The sequence below is a fragment of the Salmo salar genome, chromosome ssa20 (genome assembly GCF_905237065.1).
Source record: "Salmo salar chromosome ssa20, Ssal_v3.1, whole genome shotgun sequence".
In the NCBI taxonomy this organism is placed as follows: domain Eukaryota; kingdom Metazoa; phylum Chordata; class Actinopteri; order Salmoniformes; family Salmonidae; genus Salmo; species Salmo salar.
Window position 1 is genome coordinate 71,481,653 of NC_059461.1, and position 24,606 is coordinate 71,506,258.

General features: G+C 44.7%; 2 protein-coding genes across 9 annotated transcripts in view; both read left to right on the top strand.

Moving 5' to 3' along the window:
* LOC106581254 (neurofibromin) overlaps positions 1-3,004 on the top strand; it is a 104,245-nt gene extending 101,241 nt beyond the window's left edge. For 7 of the 8 annotated variants that reach the window (XM_014163189.2, XM_014163190.2, XM_014163194.2 and 4 more), the window contains one exon: positions 175-3,004. In XM_014163189.2, the coding sequence (XP_014018664.1) occupies positions 175-317 (143 nt within the window). In that variant the 3' untranslated portion in view covers positions 318-3,004. The remainder of the gene's footprint in view (positions 1-174) is intronic. The other variant, XM_014163191.2, reaches the window with a different exon arrangement.
* Positions 3,005-5,575: 2,571 nt separating this feature from the next.
* LOC106581263 (A-kinase anchor protein 1, mitochondrial) lies at positions 5,576-22,695 on the top strand. Its single transcript, XM_014163213.2, has 11 exons — positions 5,576-5,910; positions 12,874-14,621; positions 19,988-20,109; positions 20,239-20,365; positions 20,472-20,608; positions 20,791-20,968; positions 21,059-21,209; positions 21,507-21,574; positions 21,774-21,847; positions 21,950-22,015; positions 22,263-22,695. The coding sequence occupies exons 2-11, from the start codon at positions 12,899-12,901 to the stop codon at positions 22,323-22,325; spliced, it is 2,709 nt and encodes a 902-aa protein (XP_014018688.1). The 5' UTR covers positions 5,576-5,910; positions 12,874-12,898; the 3' UTR covers positions 22,326-22,695.
* The last annotated feature ends 1,911 nt before the right edge of the window (positions 22,696-24,606 follow it).

Consider the following 24,606-nt stretch of genomic DNA (forward strand, 5'->3'; position numbering starts at 1 on the left):
CAAAGAGTAATCCGTTGGTAATCGTGTTGTTTGTGCTGGTGTGGTTGTAAGAAAGGACTATGGCACAGTGCCATCTGCTGTTCAACAGTGGTATTGAATCTGAGTGACTGACTGCAAATGACTCTCCCCTTCCTTCTCTTCTTCCCTCTCTATTCTCTTCTTCCCTCTGTCCAGGCGTGGATAAAGAGAATGTGCAGCTCTCCCCCAGTGCGGCTCTCTCCACCAGTGGACGGACCCGCCATGGTTCTGCCAGTCAGGTGCAGAAACAGCGCAGCGCAGGTAGCTTCAAGAGGCCTTGTGTCAATAAGATGGTATGAGACAAAGAGATAGAAAGAGAGTGAGAGATGGAGAGAACAATAGCCATCCAAAGGCCCACCATGCAATACATCTTGCTGCACTCCTCTTTTTACCCTTTTTGTTTTGGTGTTTTTATGATGAATGGTGAAGTCAACCTGAGGATCAGTGTTGTATTGGGGAAGGAGCTGCATGTGTCTCTGTGTTCCCCTTTGTTTGTCTTGCATCTGGAGTGTTGCAACACGAGAGATGGCTTCGGATGGATTAAGTTGTTATTCACGTACAGAAATGTGGTCCCGGATTTAAAAATAAATTTTTAGCCATTAAAAGGACTGAAACTGTCAAGGTGACTGAAATAAGCTGTTGAATTCTCAATCAATCCAGGTCCATATATAATGTATTCAGTGTAAGAACTGGACATAATATTTGGTGAGTGCTGCATTATGTGACATAGGAAGATGACTGGGCGAATCAATGTGAGCGTCCATGTTGGACCATTATGACATCATCGTGCCCAGGGGAGGAAAAAATGGAGGATTTTGGACCTGTATACTGAAGGACAGCCTCTTGCCTCCGCTCCAACCCCACGGTCTACTCCAAAACAACCCCACTACCGCCTTCACACAGCAAGGCTGCAGCAGCCATTCGCCACTTCCATCTATGCAGGGTAGCTCAAATGACCAACCTACGGATGGATAGTCATGCTGTTAGCAAAACCTTCAATCCACAGTCTTGAAACCTGGATTTGGATACACATTGTCACTTTGATTCTTCCCAGTTGTGTACATATGTATGTATATAGATGTACAGAAAGGATATACATTATATAACTAGTCCAAATAATAATAATACTAATAATAATAATAATAATTGGGTTGTTGTTTTATCCATGGTGTGCCTTCGTCAGGGTTTTCCAATGTGAATAATTATGTGTGGAATAAAGTGAAGCCTTTCTTGGGGAAACGAATAGGTACTAATCATCGACTATTATGTTGACTCTAGGTGAATGCTCTGTAGAGATGCTCGTTAACTGTATGTCATGATAGTCAAATGTACAATCACCAATAATACCCTGCTGCCTGAAAGTATTTAACCTGTACAGATGGAGAGTCCTCACTAAATATTTGAGTTATTCCTTTTGAAACGTTTGCCATGCAAGAATATGAATTTCAAGACACTAGATAAGACTACGCAACCTTGTAAATATTGAAAGGCCTTTATTGATTTGTATCATGTTTTCTCTATATTGCATTTGGATTTGTTTACAGTTCTGACCGTGACTAGGAAAATAAGTAATATGCACAAAAATTGCCAAAACCCATCAGTAATAGCAGCTACGTGAATACTTAAATTGCCATGACATTGATCACAATATTTAAGTCTACCACCTGTCTAAGATTATTCTTAAATAAAGGTTAAATAAGTTAATTTGTTTAAAGGTTCAATTTAGGTTAAAGGTGAAATAAAAAAGTAAAACATTAACAAAAAAAAGTTATATAAAGGTTCAATTTAAGTTAAAAGTTCAATGAAAAATAAATGTGTGATACAGATTACAGAATTGATCATTTTGAAGTTCTGGTTTGATAAGATGCCAATATGTTTTCCAGGTGTCCTGTTCACGCACATGGGTGTCTCTTTCTCTGGTTGAATGAAGTCTACCTATGAATTTTCTCTTATCGCCAAATGAAAGGTAGTGAGGGAAATGAGGGTGGCCATTACTTTGTTGTCTGAAGGTTGTTGTTCCTCCTGTAAAGTACCAGACTCATTCACTCCCTTCCCCTTCATCCTAACTTTTCCATTTGTGCAGATCCATAAGGTAGAAGCTATATGGTGGAAGTTCCACCATTACACTGCATATACCCATCTGCCAGACCCTTTGGATCTGCAGACATGGAGGGGTAGAGGTTTGGAACGGTGGTTACTTAAGTCATTGGGACAGGACCTCAATCCTAGACGCTCTTGCAGCAGATGCAGGAACACCACACGAAAGACTAGCTTGCACTATGGGAAGGAGGATTCTTTGTATTTGGTTTCCCACTTCACTACATGTTGTTTAAATGTCATTATGACAAATGAATGTCCCCACATGGCACTGCAGCTTCCACAGCATCAGCCTCTCAAAGGAAAGGGCCCAATCCTTACTTGAGATTTGTGCATTCAAATCTCCCATATATATCAATGCAAGGTGCTTTAGATGAACGTGCCAGTTGGCTTTCTTCCCAGTTGGTTTACCTCTAATACCTGAGTCATTGTGTACCACTCCAGATGGTCATACCTGAGGACCTGTGGACCACTCCAGAAAGTCATACCTGAGTCTCTGTGGACCACTCCAGAAAGTCATACCTGAGTCCCTGTGGACCGCTCCAGAAAGTCATACCTGAGGACCTGTGGACCGCTCCAGAAAGTCATACCTGAGTCTCTGTGGACCGCTCCAGAAAGTCATACCTGAGACTCTGTGGACCACTCCAGAAAGTCATACCTGAAACCCTGTGTACCACTCCAGAAAGTCATACCTGAAACCCTGTGTACCACTCCAGAAAGTCATACCTGAAGCCCTGTGTACCACTCCAGAAAGCCATACCTGAAGCCCTGTGTACCACTCCAGAAAGTCATACCTGAAGCCCTGTGTACCACTCCAGAAAGTCATACCTGAAGCCCTGTGTACCACTCCAGAAAGTCATACCTGAAGCCCTGTGTACCACTCCAGAAAGTCATACCTGAAGCCCTGTGTACCACTCCAGAAAGTCATACCTGAAGCCCTGTGTACCATTCCAGAAAGTCATACCTGAAGCCCTGTGTACCACTCCAGAAAGTCATACCTGAAGCCCTGTGTACCACTCCAGAAAGTCATACCTGAAGCCCTGTGTACCACTCCAGAAAGTCATACCTGAAGCCCTGTGTACCACTCCAGAAAGTCATACCTGAAGCCCTGTATGCCACTTCAGAAAAGATTGGACAGTTAAATATGTGAGTGCGTACCGTTCTAATTTAAGTTATTGACCCATACATTTGGCCAAATTGTTTTCAGCCCTTTCTGTGGAGTAGCCTTAGTTATACTCCTGTTTTTTTTTTTTTTCAAATTTCCCCTGAATATATTTATTAAGGATGCAGGTGTGGTTTACCACCATGGAAACCGTTTGAATTGAACAAAGGAGTGAATGAGGAAAGTAAGAGACAGGACTTCCAAGTGTTACTGACAATATTTGTAAAGGGTAAACTGAAATATACACTACATGACCAAAAGTATGTGGACACCTGCTTGTTGAACATCTCATTCCAAAGTAAAGGGCATTAATATGGAGTTGGTCCCCCTTTGCTGCTATAAAAGTCTCCACTCTTCTGGGAAGGCTTTCCACTAGATGTTGGAACATTGCTGTGGGGACTTGCTTCCATTCAACCACAAGCATTAGTGAGGTCGGGCACTGATGTTGGGCAATTCGGCCTGGCTCACAGTCTGTTTCAATTCATCCCAAAGGTGTTCGATGGGGTTGAGGTCAGGGCTCTGTGCAGGCCAGTCAAGTTCTTCCACAACGATTTTGACAAACCACAGGGACATTGTCATTTTGGAACAGGAAAGGGCCTTCCCCAAACTGTTGCCACAATGTTGGAAGCACAGAATAGTCTAGAATGTCATTGTATGCTATATCATTAAGATTTCCCTTCACTGGAACTAAGGGGCCTAGCCCAAACCATGAAAAACAGCCCCAGACCATTATTCCTCCTCCACCAAACTTTACAGTTGGCACTATGAATTCAGGCAGGTAGCGTTCTGCTGGCATCTGCCAAACCCAGATTTCTCCTTCGGACTGCCAGATGGTGAAGTGTGATTCATCCCTCCAGAGAACGCGTTTCCACTGCTCCAGAGTACAATGTGGCAAGCTTTCACCACTCCAGCCGACGCTTGGCATTGTGCATGGTGATCTTAGGCTTATGTGTGACTGCTCGGCCATGGAAACCTATTTCATGAAGCTCCCAACAAAAAGTTATTGTGCTGACGTTGCTTCCAGAGGCAGTTTGGAATTCGGTAGGGAGTGTTGCAACCACGCTACGTGCTTCAGCACTCGGTGGCCCCGTTCTGTGAGCCTACCACTTTGCGGCTGAGCTGTTGTTGCTCCTAGACGTTTCCACATCACAATAACAGCAATTACAGTTGACCGGGGCAACTCTAGCAGGGCAGAAATTTGACTAACTGACTTGTTGGAAAGGTGGCATCCTATGACGGTGCCACGTTGAAAGTCACTGTGCTCTTCAGTGAGGCCATTTTACTGCCAATGTTTGTCTATGGAGATTGTATGGCTATGCGCTCGATTTTATACACCTGTCAGCAACATGCAATTTACTCAATTAAATATCAAGGTGTATGTATGTATGTATTGTTTTTGAATCCCTGTGACCACTAAGATTAGACAACTGTCAGGACAAATAGTTTGGGTGAATTCATGAACAGAGTAACTGTCAGAAGAACATGTCAGTTTTTAATAGCTGCCTTCAGGATCTAGGATGGCCACTTGGTGTCCATCGGGATGACAAGGACATATATTGTGAGTAACCATAGACTCTTAAATGAGTGGTTGACATGCACTATTCTGATTCACAGTGAAGGGTTTTGTGGAGTGGCATGTTTTATTGCTGTGCAACATCTTTGTCTCTAGAGTGTTGGTGGATGTTTTTTTTAAGCGGAATGTTCAACTCTGTAAATATTTTCTGTACAATTTTAAAAAGTTTATTTCCTACACTGTAAATGCATGATATTGTATAATTTAGCTTTTTTGTAAAGCAGTAAGTTGCTGTATAATGTGTGTAAAAATACACCTAATTATTCCAGTGTTAGTAATAAAAGTTTAGTTCTCTACTTAAAAGCCATGTTTTTTTAGTTTTTTTTTTACACAATCTGAAGTTATGGGTAGTAGAAGTGCTCATGAACTAAATCTACAATGCTGAGGACAACCTATGCCTATGGGACAATCACAATTGCGTACTCCTCTCGTCCCCTCTCCTCCTCATTGGAGTAAAAGGTCGGAGGGGAGGGACTTCTAGCTTTCTCATCCAATGGTTTTTGAGAAGGAAGCAAGGAGAGGACACAAGGAGGTTGTCATTGAGATTCTCCCACAGGTTGGTGGCTCCTTGATTGGGGAGGACGGGCTCTTGGTAATGGCTGTAGCGGAATAGGTGGAATGGTGTCAACTACATGGTTTCCATGTGTTTGATTCCATTCCATTTACTCCGTTCCAGACGTTATGAGTCGTCCACCCCTCAGCAGCCTCTGGACTTATCCCTATGTCCAATGAGACAGAGACAATGTACAGCGAGGAAGTCAGTTTCATGTGAAAGGATATTTAGTTCAAGAACTACTCAGAGATAATTGTGTCCTTAGTTACAATAAAACCTTACTGCATCTGCATGACCCCGCGAGACTACCGTCTCTATTGTTATCGCGAGGTTTGATCAGCTGTTAGGTCTGTTTTTAGAGTCTAGTGCTTGGATGGTCAACACGTGGGGAGGATAAAGAGAGACAGTGTAGGGGGTACACGCTGGGATTGAGTCGGGCCCGGAATACGTACATTTATATCACGATACTTTAATTCACCGTGGCGGCGCGGAGGACGCTTGTATACTGTAAGTATTGTCCTGAGCTGCTAATGTAAAATTGACAGCCAGAGACCCACAGAAGATGTCAGTTTGATATGTAGCATGGCTAGCTACATCAATGTAACAATCTGGAGTTGTTGCGCCAGTTGGCTACAATTTTGCACTACAAAGTGTTTCATAACGATAAATGGAACGGTAGTTGTTTCGCTAAATTGGTTACAAATGTATCGTCATTCTAGAAACGTGCAGCGGCTGCAGCCCTTGTCATTGAATACATGTTGCACGTAGACATCTTACTATGTAGTTTATTCGGCGTCCTAAAATGATAATGGACTCAACATATAAATAATTTGGTGTCCATGAGTTTGCTTGGACGGATCATGTTAATTGCTAACAAACAAGGTGGTTATCCACGATGTCCAGCTAGCAAGCTAACGTGAAGGTTTCGAGGCCCACGCTGCAGAGTTAGCCTAGCATTGCCAGGCTAGCCTACATGACTACCACAATATCATAATGCACGATATATGCGACGTTTGGTCACGATCTACTCTCTCGACTGCCAGGACACAATGTAAATGTTACGGTAGCTGAACAGTTCGTCGCGTGCCTAACAGTAACATTGTGATACAAGTGTCAGTGTGATAGTGTCAACGAAAATGGCTAACCGTAGCCTAATGCTTAAATTAATTAGGCACATAAATGCACTGTTTCGCCAAGATCTCGAATATATCGTGTTTGGTTAAATCATTTAAAGTCATTGTGATTTAACTCGTTTTAATGTGTTTATTGTTACAACAGTGTTGGGCTACCCGGCAAACGTGATACATTGCAAATCCTCATGCGTTGCGGCCTACCATGCTTTTTATTACACTTAGTGTAGGTCATAGCTAGCAAGTTACCTAGCCCAAACACTCTGCCCATATGCAGCTATTGCACAAGCGCTGGGAGCCTCGCAACTTTGCCATGATTTGTCAGCCTCTGCTCTGGAATGACAAGTATTTGCTATAGATTGTCAAGTAGCTGTGCATAGGCTATTTCTGAAGCCCCATAACGTCGATACAAATATAGGCTGCTCAATCAACCATCAAATATTCCCTGAAACGTTCATTGAGGCCCGGTTTTATAGGACACAGTCAGTGTCCAATGGAACTGTAATGTAAATATTCGCCATCACATTTGTGTAAACTGCTATGGGATTAATTCTCCTCGTAGGATTGCTTACAGTTGAGGACTAGAACGCTCTCGACTGGGGGGAGAAGCATTATAATCGTAGGTGTGTTTTACAAGGTTGCCTCGTATTCCCGATGCAGCATCGCAGTGTAATAAACTGCTCAGCGCATTGTATGGTTTGTAACATGTAAAGCAAATGCCGAGTGACCCTTCCCTTATCTACCTCCAAGGTCGTACAGCAGCGCAGCTTGATTGTGTCGAGTCTCCAGTAAGCAGGCATGTCTAGGCAGGCGGTGGACTGAAACACAGTAACTAAATCCTTTATTAGGCGACTGGACTAACTTTGTGTAGTGGGCGTTGTTTATTCTAACCTTGTCGAAGGTGAATGTCAGAACAACTCATGACACAGATTTTTTTTTTATTGCGATCTAGCGACTTTTGAACTTTTCCTTTTGAAAAACAATATCCAGTATACATACAGTAATGTACACGTAATGGTACCCCGAAATATGTTTTGAGCAAAAATAGTTTTTATTTTTTTAGACAACTAGAAACTTGAAGGAGTTGGTCTGATGGGTGCACTCTGTCATCAGCATCCAGCTTGTACGAACTATAGAGGATCAATAGACAACTAAAGAGGAAAGCCCCACCCGTCTAGTGCCATGTCATGAGGATACCTGGACTACCTGTTGATGTGCTTTTGGTTAAGTAAATCAGGTGACAAATTAGTTAAAGGAGTCTGGGGTGCGACTTTAGCTAGCAAGGTGTCATGGAACTTCAGGAAGGGTCTCGCTTGTTAAACTAGTCTGCATAACTAGAGGAATCTGATGAACCAGCCTTGAGGTCCAGCATATAAAGTGATACTAGTTCCAGCATGTTGTCTAATCCAACATGGTATGATTTTATAGTGTGTGTGTGTGTGTGTGTGTATTCTACTAAAGCCTTACTCCGCAAGATGCCCCTATTTGGCCTTGTGCAAAACTGACGTAGCCTTGATCAGTTTACTGTTTCATTCACATTAGATATCTTCCACCATGTTGGTGGCTAGTATTAGATAAAGAATGTTGTCATGGTTATTAATCAGTCCATATTAAGTTAAATGGTGCTGACTACATTGGCTATTCAGGATGAGGGCCATGATTGAATGTCACTATAAATCCAGACATGGTTTTGACAAGGCTGGAACAGGGCTAGCCTCATGCACAACTGCCAGGGACTGGCTTCCTCTGCTCTGCATTATCAATCTGGTGGTTGCTCAAGTTATCAACTCCATTGGTGTTGTGATGAAGAGTCTTGCAACTTGCAATCTATTCAGTTAAATAACATTCTCCAGCACAATATTCTTAAAATGCATTTTAATATCATATAACGCCACTGTTCGTTCATTTCTATGATATTAGACCTTCAATCCAATGTCTTCCATCCAACATTTGATCAGAAAATCCTATACATATCAATGTGAAACTCCTAAAGCTACCCCGTTTTATTGAGAGAACTGTTGTGCTGTGCAGGCCACATAGTTTTTACATTTTTAAATGTAACCTTTTATTTAACTAGGCAAGGTAAGAACAAATTCTTATTGACAATGACTGCCTTCACCGGCCAAACCCGGACTACGCTGGGCCCTATGGGACTCCCAATCACAGCCGGTTGTGATACAGCCTGGATATATGACGGTGACATGTTGGTTTTTGTCTACCCTGGGGCAGATGTTACGGTTAGCTGGTTATGTAGGGATGCTTAAGAAGCCACAACTGGGCCAGGTGGTGTCATAGTGGTGGTGGGGGCTGCTCTGGGACAGGGAGGGGGTGGTCCTGCCAGTCTTACCCTGTGTGACTAATGCTATCTGATTGACCCCGATCTAATCCCTGTCCTTCAACCATGAAGTCCCAGTGACTCCTGCTCCCCCCACATCACTGCCCTACTATATCCCGCCTTCAGGAATCCACTATTGGATTTCTGGAAAGCCCCTCAAGTCCAAATATGATGGAGCAAATAGTTTTTGTGGCTGGCTTTGTCTCCAGTCTGCTAGTTTAGATGTTGTATAATGTTTTTAGAATGCATACATTTGTTACAAAGGTGAAAGAGGACTGATGGCACTGTATTTCAGCCTACACAAGGTTTTTAGTTAGCCAAATAAGCATACTACCATAGTTTGGATATATGGTAAGGCTACATCATTTATTTAATTTGCTTATGGACACTATTGAAATGGACAGCAAGGGATGTATAATTTACTAACCAGGTCCATGCACCTTGTCATTCACTGTGGAACATGCCACTGATGCTCTGTTTTGATAGAGAAACTACTGGCTCATGACCAATAAGGAGAACAGGTTTTGAGATGTGGAGGTGCTAAGGCTGTGTTGACACAGGCAGCCCGAAATTTATCCCACTAATTGGTGTTTTGACTGATCAGATCTGAAAAATATCCTATGTGAGATTGGTCAAAAGACCTTTGTTTTTGATCTCTGCCCTACTGAAAATGACCCGATCTTGGTTTTTCTGGAGGCATTTGAAGCCTACCTATTTTCCCCCTGCACATCAATACCTTTACTTGGGTCAGTGTTAGGGCAGCCCACAATTCACCTCTCCTAATCCCATGTCATTCATCTCAGAGCCTCTTATAGCTGCATAAGCTCTGTAAAACAAGAGGCTCGTTGAGGTTCTCACGCCGTCCGTATTGTCAGGTGTGGAAGTTTCTAGGAAGTCATTAGTGTGTTGCTTCTGCTGCCCTCTGCTGTGTGCTGTTGTCCCTTCACCAGGTTAAATATGTAATGGGCTCATACAAATGGCCCTGGAAGGTCCTCATTTTCAAACCATTATCTAAGCAAATGGCTAATATCAATGGGACAAGTTTCTGCTCATTGGAAAGTCAAGTCCGCCTCAGTTGTGGTTATGAAGGAAGTGAACTCTGGTTAAAACCACAGTGATTAGCGTCTCATACACAGCCGCTCTGTGAATGTGACCTTTCATGTACCCTACCTGTACAGTACAGACTGACACTGGCTCTGTCAGTTCAGCTTCACAGTGTGTTCTGCATGTTCCCGGGCCATAGAGTTCAAAGTCCAGGTTCATGTTGACCCAGACCTGGCTCCTGTGTATGTGTCTGCTGTGTGTGTATTGGTGCTTGCTAAGGGGCAGTGGAAGCGCAGCCGTCACACACCCTAGTAGGCTGGGAGAAGGAAGAAGAGGGGGGCAGCTGAGGGAGTCAGCCCTGTGATGCATTCCTTCCTTCTACAGTCTGGGTCTGTTAAGGAAAGGCATGCACGGACTTCCTTTTTTAACATTGAGTGCTTCGACCAATCAGCAGTGGAGGAGCTGGGCATGCCCAGTAGGTACAGTGAGGTTAAACATTAGCCCTGATGGTGGCACAGCTGCTTCTCCTATTAGGAACTAGGTCTTTGTGTTGCAGCTTGGTTTAGTTCAGAAGTAGACACAAATGACTTCAAGCCATGGGAATGTCTCTGTGTTTGAACGTTTCTCAATGAGGCAATAGAAAACCGTGGCGTGATCAATCTCCGGTATCAGGCTTTGACAGGCATGTGTATGTTAAAACTTCTTATGGCTTGAATCCCGTTAGCGGGATCGATATGACGACAGCCAGTGAAAGTGCAGGGCGGCAAATTCAAAACAACATAATTCATATTCCTCAAACATACAAGTATTATACACCATTTTAAAGCTTTACTTCTTGTTAATCCAGCCACAGTGTCTGATTTCAAAAAGGCTTTACGGCGAAAGCAAACCATATGATTATGTTAGGTCAGCGCCTACACACACAAAAACACAGCCATTTTCCAGCCAAAGAGAGGAGTCACAAAAGGCAGAAATAGAGAAAATGAATCACTAACCTTTGATGATCTTCATCAGATAACTCATAGGACTTCATGTTACACAATACCTGTATGTTTTGTTCGATAAAGTTCATATTTATATCCAAAAATCGCAGTTTACATTGGCGCGTTATGTTCAGTAATCTTTTGCTTCCAAAACATTTACATTTAAGTCATTTAGCAGACGCTCTTATCCAGAGCGACTTACAAATCTGGTGATTTTGCAGAGAGCCACATCAATTTACAGAAATACTAATCATAAATGTTGATGAAAATACAAGTGTTATACATGGAACTTCAGATAAACTTCTCCTTAATGCAACAGCTGTGTCATATTTCAAAAAAGCTTTACCGAAAAAGCACACCATGCAATAATCTGAGTACGGCGCTCAGACACAAAAACATGCCATACAATATATCCGCCATGTTGGAGTCAACAATAGTCAGAAATAGCATTATAAATATTCACTTACCTTTGATCTTCATCAGAATGCACTCCCAGGAATCCCAGGTCCACAATAAATGTTTGTTTTGTTCAATAAAGTCCATCCTTTGTCCAAATACCTCCTTTTTGTTCGCCTTCAGTTCACAAATCCAAATTCACGACGCGCAGGTCAAACTCCAACATTTCCATTACAGTTCGTAGAAACATGTCAAACGATGTATAGAATCAATCTTTAGGATGTTTTTATCGTTAATCCGCAATAAAGTTTCAACTGGAGAAATCCTTTGTCTTCAAATGCAATGGAACTGAGCTACCTCTCACGTGAGTGCGCATGGCTGAGCCTCATGCCCTGGTGGCAGTGTTCTGACTCCAGGAGCTCTTATTCATCCTCACTTCACAGTAGAAGCCTCAAACAAGGTTCTAAAGACTGTTGACATCTAGTGGAAGCCTTAGGAAGTGCAAAATGACCCCACAGACACTGTAGTTTGGATAGGGAATCAATTGAAAAACTACAAACCACTTCCGGTTTGGATTTATTCTCAGGTTTTTGCCTGCCATATTAGTTGTTATACTTACCGACACCATTCAAACAGTTTTAGAAACTTCAGTGTTTTCTATCCAAATCTACTAATAATATGCATATCTTAGTTTCTGGGAGTGAGTAGCAGGCAGTTTACTCTGGCCACGTCAATCATCCAAGCTACTCAATACTGCCACCATCCACAAGAAGTTACTTCATGTCAACAGTCAAAAGGAGTATATTATGTTCTGGCCGCTGCGACCTTGTTCACCAGGAGCTGTTGACAAAAGTGCTGTGTCTTCAGTGTCGTATGCATCCGAAAGCATTGTGTAGCTCATCAAGTGGGTGTGGTGTGAGAGATTTGCATGAATGACTTCACTGTCATTTGTTAGTCTAGGCCTATTCTCAGGAGTAACGTTAGTCTAGGCCTATTCTCAGGAGTAACGTTAGTCTAGGCCTATTCTCAGGAGTAACGTTAGTCTAGGCCTATTCTCAGGAGTAACGCCTCATCAGGTTTCCTTTCTGTCATTTCTTTGAAGCTCTGCTCGCACCTGTTAACAACCATGATCGTTTCTAAAGTATTTATTTCCTTAAAGCCTTTGTGTCCAGTATTTTTAGCTATCATAGGACAGTTTCCTTTTGATCATCACATGTTGTTCTCCCAGTGCCGTGCTTATTGTCAAGGCTGATCCATTTTGAATCGATTTGCCACTCGCACACCCTTCTAGTGGATGTGATTACACATGTACACACTACAGTGCTATAGTGTACCTGCTATGGTCTTTACACTATCATAATACCCAGAGATATGCAACTCGCAGGCCTATCTTTTGGGCTAAGTGTCAAACAAGACCCTTAGGCTATTCAAAATGTTCGCCAGTTTGTCTTAACTTAATATCCTATTTGACATTATAGTCCTGATCTCAAAATGAGTGAAACTGAAAGATGCACATATCTCCCTCCAATAAGCTAACCTCTGCCTTTCTCACACTCTCTCCCCCCCCTCCCTCCACATACAGGTGTAGTTGCTAGGGTCCTGAGGAGATGCCACTGAGGTTCCGGTCTATTGTCCCGTACACGCTGCCTGGAGTGCTGGCGCTGATAGGCTGGTGGTGGTACATCTCACGCAAGAAAGAGCGAATCACCAACCACGACAGCGAAGAGGGGGCAGCGGCCATGGGCCTGCTGACGTCCCCGGCTCTCAGTGAGGGCAGCAACGGCCTGGTAGAGAAAGGGACAGTGTCCCCCTGCAGTACAGCCACTACCCCCACAACCAGCAGCAGCTGCAGAGAGAGAACAGCCAGCAGCAGAGTCAGACCATCCAAGCAACGGTCAACGGAACAGGAGGTAGTAGCTCAGATTCACATCCCGGCCATTAAGGCCCAGGCAGTAGAGGTACAGAGTACATCCTGTTCACCTACAGAGAGGGCCTCCCACCACCCAGACAGAGCCAGCGCAGTCACAGACCCTGGTGTAGATAGCTGCCGACAGACACCCAGGAGCAGTTCTCCCGCAGCCTCGCCTTTACCAACACAGACCAGGGAGGAGAGCTCGGGCCCCCCGGGAGAACACTGGGCCACTGTGCAGAGCCTGCCAGCCACCATTGCCTTGGTTACAGTACCGGTGAAATCAACGGTTACCGAGCAGGTCCCTGCTCCAGTGAAGGAGACCATCTCCACAGCATCAGAGGCACTTGTGCTCTCCCAGACGGCCCACACCACGACTAGTTCCTCCATAGCAGCAGACCTGACGAATGCAGAGAGGCCCGATCCAGAGGGAGAGGTGGCAGCAGCCCATGAGGCAGCAGTGGCCTTCACCCAGAACCTGCTGGTGGAGCTGGTGGCTATAGATGCCCTCCTAGTCCCCTCCAGCAGTACCAAAGATGAGCTGCCCTCCTCGCCTGTCATCTCAGCTGAGATGCCGGCCCGGGCCCTGAAAGTAGTCACACATGAACCCCTCTTCCCAGAGACCCCCACATCATCGCAGGGCTCCTACCATGCCGTCATGACCAGTACTCTGGCCTCCCCAGCCCAAGGCCCCCAGCAAGAGTACGGTGCACCTGGCAGCACTGAGGAGCTGGAGTACCTGGCAGCAGGTCTGATCACTGAGGTCATCTCTGCAGCCACCCAGGAGGTCCTCAGTGTTACCTCCTGTCCAGAGACCTGGCTCGGCCAATCCGCCACTGAGCACAGCTTCAGAAGCACCCCACTGGCCAATGGGAGGCCATGCTCTGAGCAAGAGCCACTCACAAGGAACATGGAGGAAGGGCCCTCCCCAATAAGCCACGCTGAGACGGAGTGGAGAGAGCAGCAGAAAGAAGGGATGACCAATGGTTGCCCGCCCGCCCCGGCATGGGAGCCAATGGGGACAGCGAACGCACTGATTAATCCCTGGGCACCAGCATCCTCACAGGAGGGGAGGCAAGAAGTGAGGGGCGTGCCTAGCAACCTGGACAATCTGAAGGGAGATGAAGGGGTGATGGTGGCAGAGGACTCGGCCTGTAGTACGTGCCACTCTGAGGATGGGGTCAGCAGTGAGGACCAGCAGAGCAGGGAGAGCCGGGAGGATCTGATCCAGGTGTCAGGGATGTCTGAGAGGGAGGGTGGTCTGCCCCAAGCCCCAGAAGAGGTAGTGACCGAGGCAGAGGTGATGGCAGCCCTACCAGGCCATGTGCTGGGGGCTGTTGGCCAAGTGAAGAGGCTCAACGGCATGGGCCTGAGGAACGGTTCTCATGGGATGAGTGAGACTGAGACCGATCAGTCTGGAGGTAGGAGCACACATCACACCCTGTAGTGGGGTCAGGCTCATGGCACACCCCAGCACTGATCTACACATGGCCCCCCTCAGCTGCTCAAATACCCAGACAGAGCATGATTGACGCTCATGGACACTTGTCTGTCGTACATTTACCAACATTAAAAAGCTGAGGGAAATGTTGCACAAACTAAGTGTTAATCATTTGGAATGTCACCGGCTTTGGTCTTAGATCTGGTAAAATTAATCTATTCAGAAGTAGGCTAGAGTGTATGAAAGGGGGGTTAACTCTCTTCTTCTGTGATGTAGCTTTTCAATTCCAACTAATGTGATCTCCAAAAAGTAGCTGGGAGAGTACATGACCGATGTGGGCCAAACAAGCTAGTCTGCCACCAGCAAAGAAAAGCACATCTCCTATTTTGAAAATCTATGAAATGCTTTAAATAATAATTATAATATTCTCAACTTAATGTTCTTTGCTGGTGATGGTGGCTAATACAGAACAGTATGCTGGCTAGTTACCACTCATAGTTTTGGATGAAGTTAGTCCTTACAGTGAGGGGGGGGGAAAGTATTTGATCCCCTGCTGATTTTGTACGTTTGCCCACTGACAAAGAAATGATCAGTCTATAATTTTAATGGTAGGTTTATTTGAACAGTGAGAGACAGAATAACAACAAAACAATCCTGAAAAACGCATGTCAAAAATGTTAAAATGATTAGCATTTTAATGAGGGAAATAAGTATTTGACCCCTCTGCAAAACATGACTTAGTACTTGGTGGCAAAACCCTTATTGGCAATCACAGAGGTCAGACGTTTCTTGTAGTTGGCCACCAGGTTTGCACACATCTCAGGAGGGATTTTGTCCCACTCCTCTTTGCAGATCTTCTCCAAGTCATTAAGGTTTCGAGGCTGACGTTTGGCAACTCGAACCTTCAGCTCCCTCCACAGATTTTCTATGGGATTAAGGTCTGGAGACTGGCTAGGCCACTCCAGGACCTTAATGTGCTTCTTCTTGAGCCACTCCTTTGTTGCCTTGGCCGTGTGTTTTGGGTCATTGTCATGCTGAATACCTATCCACGACCCATTTTCAATGCCCTGGCTGAGGGAAGGAGGTTCTCACCCAAGAGTTGACGGTACATGGCCGCATCCATCGTCCCTTTGATGCGGTGAAGTTGTCCTGTCCCCCAAAGCTAATGTTTCCACCTCCATGTTTGACGGTGGGGATGGTGTTCTTGGTGTCATAGGCAGCATTCCTCCTCCTCCAAACACGGCGAGTTGAGTTGATGCCAAAGAGCGCCATTTGTCTCATCTGACCACAACACTTTCACCCAGTTGTCCTCTGAATCATTCAGATGTTCATTGGCAAACTTCAGACGGGCATGTATGTGAGCAGGGGGACCTTGAGGGCGCTGCAGGATTTCAGTCCTTCATGGCGTAGTGTGTTACCAATTGTTTTCTTGGTGACTATGGTCCCAGCTGCCTTGAGATCATTGACAAGATCCTCCCGTGTAGTTCTGGGCTGATTCCTCACCGTTCTCATGATCATTGCAACTCCACGAGGTGAGATCATGCATGGAGCCCCAGGCCGAGGGAGATTGACAGTTCTTTTGTGTTTCTTCCATTTGCGAATAATCGCACCAACTGTTGTCACCTTCTCACCAAGCTGCTTGGCGATGGTCTTGTAGCCCATTCCAGCCTTGTGTAGCTCTACAATCTTGTCCCTGACATCCTTGGAGAGCTCTTTGGTCTTGGCCATGGTGGAGAGTTTGGAATCTGATTGCGTTTGTGGACAGGTGTCTTTTTATACAGGTAACAAGCTGAGATTAGGAGCACTCCCTTTAAGAGTGTGCTCCTAATCTCAGCTCGTTACCTGTGTAAAAGACACCTGGGAGCCAGAAATCTTTCTGATTGAGAGGGGGTCAAATACATATTTCCCTCATTAAAATGCAAATCAATTTATAACATTTTTGACATGCGTTTTTCTGGATTTTTTTGTTGTTATTCTGTCTCTCACTGTTCAAATGAACCTACCATTTAAAATGATAGACTGATCATTTCTTTGTCAGTGGGCAAACATACAAAATCAGTAGGGGATCAAATATTTTTTTCCCTCACTGTAGATGCTGTTCTTCTAGATACCACCCTGAGGCTATACGGACTGTGGCTGTGTTTCTACTAGATACTGGCCTGGGGCTATACGGACTGTGGCTGTGTTTCTACTAGATACTGGCCTGGGGCTATTGGGACTGTGGCTGTGTTTCTACTAGATACCACCCTGAGGCTATACGGACTGTGGCTGTGTTTCTACTAGATACCACCCTGAGGCTATACGGACTGTGGCTGTGTTTCTACTAGATACCACCCTGGGGCTATTGGGACTGTGGCTGTGTTTCTACTAGATACCACCCTGGGGCTATTGGGACTGTGGCTGTTTCTACTAGATACCACCCTGGGGCTATAGGGACTGTGGCTGTGTTTCTACTAGATACCACCCTGGGGCTATAGGGACTGTGTTTCTACTAGATACCACCCTGGGGATATTGGGACTGTGGCTGTGTTTCTACTAGATACCACCCTGGGGCTATTGGGACTGTGGCTGTGTTTCTACTAGATACCACCCTGGGGCTATAGGGACTGTGTTTCTACTAGATACCACCCTGGGGCTATAGGGGCTGTGTTTCTACTAGATTCCGGCTTGGGGCTATAGGGACTGTGGCTGTGTTTCTACTAGAGGTCTACCGATTAATCGGAATGGCCGATTTAATTAGGGCCGATTTCAGGTTTTCATAATCAAAAATATATATATATTTTTTATATATATATATATATATATATTTCTAAAATATTTTTTATATACACATTTAACTAGGCAGGTCAGTTAAGAACAAATTCTTATTTACAATGACAGCCTAGGAACAGTGGGTTAACTGCCTTGTTCAGGGGCAGAACAACAGATTTTTACCTTGTCAGCTCGGGGATTCGTTTTTACAACCTTCCGGTTACTAGTCCAACGCTCTAACCATCTGCCTTATATTGCACTCCACGAGGAGCCTGCGTGGCAGGCTGACTACCTGTTACGCGAGGGCAGCATGAAGCCATGGTAAGTTGCTAGCTGGAATTAAAGTTATCTTATAAAAAACAATCTTAACAAAATCACTAGTTAACTACACATGGTTGATGATATTACTAGTTTATTTAGCGTGTCCTGCATTGCATATAATCGATGCGGTGCCAGTTAATTTCTCATTGAATCACAGCCTACTTCGACAAACGGGTGATGATTTAACAAGCGCATTTGTGGAAAAAAGCACTGTCGTTGCACCAATGTACCTAACCATAAACATCAATGCCTTTCTTTAAAATCAATACACAAGTATATATTTTTAAACCTGCATATTTAGTTAATATTGCCTGCTAACATGCATTTCTTATAACTAGGGAAATTGTTACTTCTCTTGCGTTCCGTGCAAGCAGTCAGGGTATATGCAGCCGTTTGGGCTGCCTGGCTCATTGCGAACTGTGTGAAGTCCTTTTATTCCTAACAAAGGCCGTAATTAATTATGACATAACATTGAAGGTTGTACAATGTAACATAGACTTAGGGATGCCACCCGTTAGATAAAATACGGAACGGTTCTGTATTTCACTGAAAGAATAAATGTTTTGTTTTCGAAATTATAGTTTCCGGATTCTACCATTTTTAATGACCAACGGCTCGTATTTCTGCGTGTTCATTATAACATAATAAGTCTATGATTTGATAGAGCAGTCTGACTGAGCGATGGTAGGCACCAGCAGGCTCGTAAGCATTCATTCAAACAGCACTTTCGTGCGTTTTGCCAGCAGCTCTTCGCAATGCTTCAAGCATTGCGCTGTTTATGACTTCAAGCCTATCAACTCCCGAGCATTGCGCTGTTTATGACTTCAAGCCTATCAACTCCCGAGATTAGGCTGGTGTAACCGATTTGAAATGGCTAGCTAGTTAGCGGGGTGCGTGCTAATAGCGTTTCAAACGTCACTCGCTCTGAGACTTGAGGTATTTGTTCCCCTTGCTCTGCATGGGTAACGCTGCTTCGAGGGTGGCTGTTGTCGATGTGTTCCTGGTTCGAGCCCAGGTAGGAGCGAGGAGCGGGACGGAAGCTATACTGTTACACTGGCAATACTAAAGTGCCTATAAGAACATCCAATAGTCAAAGGTATATGAAATACAAATCGTATAGAGAGAAATAGTCCTATAATAACTACAACCTAAAACTTCTTACCTGGGAATATTGAAGACTCATGTTAAAGGGAACCACCAGCTTTCATATGTTCTCATGTTCTGAGCAAGGAACTTAAACATTAGCTTTCTTACATGGCACATATTGCACTTTTACTTTCTTCTCCAACACTTTTTGTTTCTGCATTATTTAAACCAAATTGAACATGTTTCATTATTTATTTGAAGCTAAATTGATTTATTGATGTATTATATTAAGTTAAAATAGGTGTTCATTCAGTATTGTTGTAATTGTCATTATTACAAATAAATAAAAATCGGCCGATTTATCGGTCTTTTTTTGGTCCTCCAATAATCAGTATCGGCGTTGAAAAATCAGTCGGTCGACCTCTAGTTTCTACTAGATACCACCCTGGGGCTATAGGGACTGTGTTTCTACTAGATACCACCCTGGGGCTATAGGGACTGTGTTTCTACTAGATACCACCCTGGGGCTATAGGGACTGTGTTTCTACTAGATATCACCCTGGGGCTATAGGGACTGTGTTTCTACTAGATACCACCCTGGGGCTATAGGGACTGTGTTTCTACTAGATACCACCCTGGGGCTATAGGGACTGTGTTTCTACTAGATACCACCCTGGGGCTATAGGGACTGTGTTTCTACTAGATACCACCCTGGGGCTATAGGGACTGTGGCCGTGTCACAAACATGAAGAGTCACACCTAAAGCTGGGTGTTCCTGAAAAGATTAGAGGTCACAGTCACACAGAAGGTGAAGTCGAGTGTCATTGTGTTTTGTGGTCTGTCAGAGCAGCACTGTGATCAGATATTCCATGGTGGTGTGTGCCTGTATGTGTGGACTTTAGATCAAGGTTAGTAAGTGGTCTTATGCCCCGTGTGTGGTTTGTTTGAGGAGCAGCTCAATGACCTATGTGTGGATGGTGATCTGGTGAATGTCTTCAACTTGTGAATGTGCATATTTTTATTTAGTGTTTTTGGTATTTTATGAGGATCTTCTGGACCTTCAGTTTATCTAGGCGGGTCATGTGTGTTTGTATGGTACATGTTTATGTGAGAGACAGCTGTCTTGTCTGGGTTTGTAATTGTGAGGCGAGTAAAAGACCTGTCTGACTCAGAACTCTGTGTGTCCAGGCTCGGATGTGAACAGCATGGACTCGGTAGACAGTGGCTGCACCATGGGAGCTAGGGACAGTGGCAGCCCTGCCATGGCTCTGGGCTCTGAACTCATCGTTTGGGAGATTGAGGTGCCAAAGGTGAGCCTGCTCCATCCTGTCCCACACACCACAGGGACAAGATTTATTGACTAGTTTTCATAGGAAATCACAAATTCTAACCCAATATCTCCTTGTAATGTGTTCTTCTGTCTCTGTTCTCTCTCTCAGCATCTGGTGGGTCGGTTAATTGGGAAACAGGGGCGATACGTGAGCTTCCTGAAGCAAAGCTCTGGTGCGAAGATCTACATCTCCACCCTGCCTTACACTCAAGAGTTCCAGATCTGCCACATAGAGGGTGAGGTGTAGTATAATGCTGTACTGTCAGAAGGAGCAGGACTGACTTGGCTGTAGATGGTGAACTGGTGGTAGAATTCTGCTGGTTTAATGTGTGTCCGTTCTAGGTTCCCAGCAGCAGGTGGACAAAGCCTTGTCCCTGATTGGGAAGAAGTTTAAGGATTTGGACCTGACCAACCTCTATGCCCCCCCATCTCTGCCGCTCACGCTGCCGTCGCTGCCCTCACTGCCCATGACCTCCTGGGTAAGGATGGCACCTAGAGAGCCTGGATGGTGTCTTTCTTCCTGCCTCTCAAATCTGTTCAAACATGCTTTATTTGCACGACAGTTAAGGTCCCCCAAATGGATATCAAGACTTGGTTTAACTAAAAGATGTCTAACCTAATGGCGTCTCCTTTGAAAGTGAACTTGTGTTTCCTCTCCCAGCTCCTGCTCCCCAGTGGTGTGACCGTAGAGGTGATTGTAGTGAACATTGTGTCGGCGGGTCACCTCTTCGTCCAGCAGCACACACACCCTACGTACCACGCCCTGCGCAGCCTGGACCAGCAGATGTTCCTGTGTTACTCCCAGCCAGAGACACCCACCCTGCCCTCACCTGCTGAGGGTAAGAGACCCCCAAGGAGGGACGTGTGACTGGATGTTTTTGAACCAGTTGTGTGATCCAGACTCGATGCTCTCCCTCTCTCTGTCTCAGTGGGGGTGATCTGTGCGGCGCCGGCGGTAGAGGGAGCCTGGTGGAGGGCCCAGGTCATCTCCTTCTACAAAGACACCAACGAGGTTGAGATCCGATATGTGGACTATGGCGGCTATGACAGAGTGAAAATTGACACACTACGACAAATTAGGTGGGCCCCCCTCAGACACAATGTTATTTCAAGTCTATTCAGAGAAAGTTTTCAGAACTGAAATTCAGATTAAATGGCATCTTTCCATACTTTCAAAGCTGTTTTCATTACATTTTTCTTCATTTCTTTCCTAAATAGACTTCAGTTTACATAAAATAGACCCCAGTCCTGCTAGGTATTCGTGTGCCCCCCCTCTGGTCAAAAAGAGTTGTGTATCATATAGGGAACAGAATGTTCTGTAAGCAGGGATGGCAGTCCATTCTGCACACTGACTCTATGTAAAATCCTTATGTTCAGGTCGGACTTCGTAACATTACCATTCCAAGGTGCAGAAGTATTACTGGACAACATCGCCCCCCTTCCAGGTAATGTCATTTTATTTAGCTATTTGACATGGTATCACTTTATAATTGCGATAGACGTCTTATTCTTAAGAACAATTTCCAAAATCAAGAAACAAATTTAGTTGAATGTCAAACCGTTCCAAAGTCATCCTGCCTGTGGAAGGTCGTCAAATCTACTGTTGTCAATTGCGTTAACATCTATAAATGCATCAATCCACAGGAGAGAATAGCTTTTCAAACGAGGCCACCTCAGCACTGGAGGAGATGACAAGAGGGGTAGCACTGCTTGCACAGGTAACAAAAATCCAGCATGCAGCACCGTGAGGCTAACTGGAAGGTACTGCATGCTTCACAGAAGGTCGTTTGTTGCTAACCCGGCTGTTTCCTGTCTTCCAGGTCACAAACTACGACAACAACACTGGTCTCCCATTGGTCCAGATATGGAATATGGTTGGAGAAGAGGTACGTTCACATTGATCATGGGATTTGGCATGGAAATGTTTTGAGATACTACAATAGAATTATGTAAATTTGGTGACGTGGGTATTCTTTGTGGTGTATGGTTCATATACTTCTGTATTTAACAAACCTAGACATTTCAGAGAAACATTCCAATGACTGGCTAACTACACTGTCGGTATCAATGATGTTATTTGACACTAATCTGATGAATCTATCTTTCTCCATCTTGCTCTCCGCTTCCCTCCAGCTGCTATCAGTGAACCGCACACTGGCAGAACGAGCATTGGGTACCTGGGTTGACAGCTTTTGAACCTTGCTTCCTGACCCCCGACCCCTTCTCAGCTCCACCACACCCCTCCTAGACCCCTTCTTCTCACCTAATCTCTGGAGTCTGGCCCTACCAGCCCTCCAGATACACCCCGTAACACTTCGATGGAGGAACACAACCACTGGATTTGGGAATACTTTCTTTGTTTTGTTTTTGTTTGTTGGGTTTTTACACCACGTTTCAAAAATAAATTAAAAATGGTTGAATGCAGAAAAGACAACGAAGTATTGCGTCAGAATAAGCCAACTCCTCTCCTCCCCCACACACCAAAAGAACTTGAAGGAAAATAAACTACTTGTACATTTTAAAAAGAAATCTATATTGTAACTAAATAAAGGTCGATCTGATTTTTTCCGTTCCTATCTGACTTTTCACTCCACAACTTTGCCTGTGGATTCTCATCATGCTGTGGATGTATAACTCAATAGAAAACACTCTGTCAATGGAGAACTAACTTCACTCTCAGCTGTAACTACATATATACAATTATATCGCGACATCGAAGGAATTGGGCTGTGAAGACTGGGCTAAATGTGAGGTTTCTAGATTATTGTACGTAGTGCAGTAGCCACGGGTTCCATTTCATGTGCTGGGTGGCTGTGTCTTGTCATTCGGTCCCATCATGACAGCCGTGGACATACAGGCCTGGGGGGCTAAGAATGGCGTCTGGATTCACGTTTGTGACTAAGGCCGTCGTCTGTGGAGACCAAAACAAACGTAGATCTCAGCTTTGTTGGTGCTCACCACAGTCAAGGAACCAGACGGGATGGGGGTGAGTCCTGTCGCTGACCTGGGTGACTGACAGGGAGAAGGTGCAGAACCGGGGTCCCAGGAGTCGTGTGAAGGTCTGCTCATCTGCCCTGGCCTCTCCAGTCTGTACAACACTGTGGCCTTATGGAGAAACAAAACGGGCTTCCTTTTCTGGGATCTCTAACTGACCTGCAAGCAGACCAAGCTGACCCCTCCTTTCTCTCCATGTGGCCCGGGGTGTCACCATGCAATCGCATGTTGCCTTCAGCGTTTTTCCATCATCCTGCCTGGCATCACAGCTGGCACCCCCCACCACTACATTTCAGATCCACTACTGTTATCTGGAGCATGACATGGGGCTGGCTGTCTGGGATGGAAGGGTAGGGGTGCACCAGCTCCACTCTATCCCTCGACCGACTCCAGGGGCCTGGCGTAACTCTTGGTGCAGCTGTCTAAGGACTTCAAGGGAGTGGACAACACCGTGCGGTATTAGTGGTGTGTGTGGAAACACTACAACCACAGACAGGCCTTTGCTACCTGACCTGGAACTCTTACAGAACGGCTTTGAGTTAGTGTAATTTAGCCCTGCTCAGTCGGGATAGGCCCAGTGCTCATATAAAAAAAATCTGTCTGTCTTCTAATATGCATGTTTACCTACCCAGGTCTACGTCCCTCTTATGGTCTTCACTGTGGTTTTGCTCGTACATACTGACCCCGAAACATTATTACACATTACATTTGTGTTGCAGTTTCCATACTTAAAAGTAGTTTAATGGATCCAAAATGAAGTCTTGTGGACTACTCACTCTGGTACCCAGCGGGTTGGATTGGGTTTTTAGCCTCTTTGCACGGTGAGAAATAAGGTCCTTGAAGGTACCGGTCCTCTTCACTCAGCAGTGTATGAAAGTACAGAGGAAGTGAGCCATGAGAATCAGTCTCCCACACTGCAGATATTATTGTAATAGATACAGTGCATTTGGGAAGTATTCAGACCCCTTGAATTTTTCCACATTTTGTTACGTTACAGCCTTGTTATAAAATGTATTACATAGATTTTTTTCCCCTCATCAATCTTCACACAATAACCCATTATGACTTTTTTTGTTGCAAATGTATTAAAAATGTAAAACAGAAACCTTTTTTTACATAAGTATTCAGACTCTTTGCTATGACTCGAAATTGAGCTCAGGTGCATCCTTTTTCCATTGATCTTCCTTGAGATGTTTCTAGAACTTGGAGTCCACCTGTGGTAAATTCAATTGATTGGACGGGATTTGGAAAGGCCCACACCTGTCTATATAAGGTCCCACAGTTGACAGTGCATGTCAGAGCAAAAACCAAGTCATGAGGTTAAACGAATTGTCCGTAGAGCTCTGAGACGGGATTGTGTTGAGGCACAGATCTGAGGAAGGGCACCAAAACATTTCTGCAGCATTGAAGGTCCCCAAGAACCCAGTGGCCTCCATCATTCTTAAATGGAAGAAGTTTGGACGCACCAAGATTCTTCCTAGAG

Coding starts and splice junctions, on each gene's coding strand:
- LOC106581263 (XM_014163213.2), top strand. CDS start 12,899: ATGCCACTGAGGTTCCGGTCTATTGTCCCGTACACGCTGCCTGGAGTG. Junction 20,969..21,058: donor CCTGCCCTCACCTGCTGAGG/GTAAGAGACCCC, acceptor TCTCTGTCTCAG/TGGGGGTGATCTGTGCGGCG. Junction 21,210..21,506: donor GACACACTACGACAAATTAG/GTGGGCCCCCCT, acceptor CCTTATGTTCAG/GTCGGACTTCGTAACATTAC.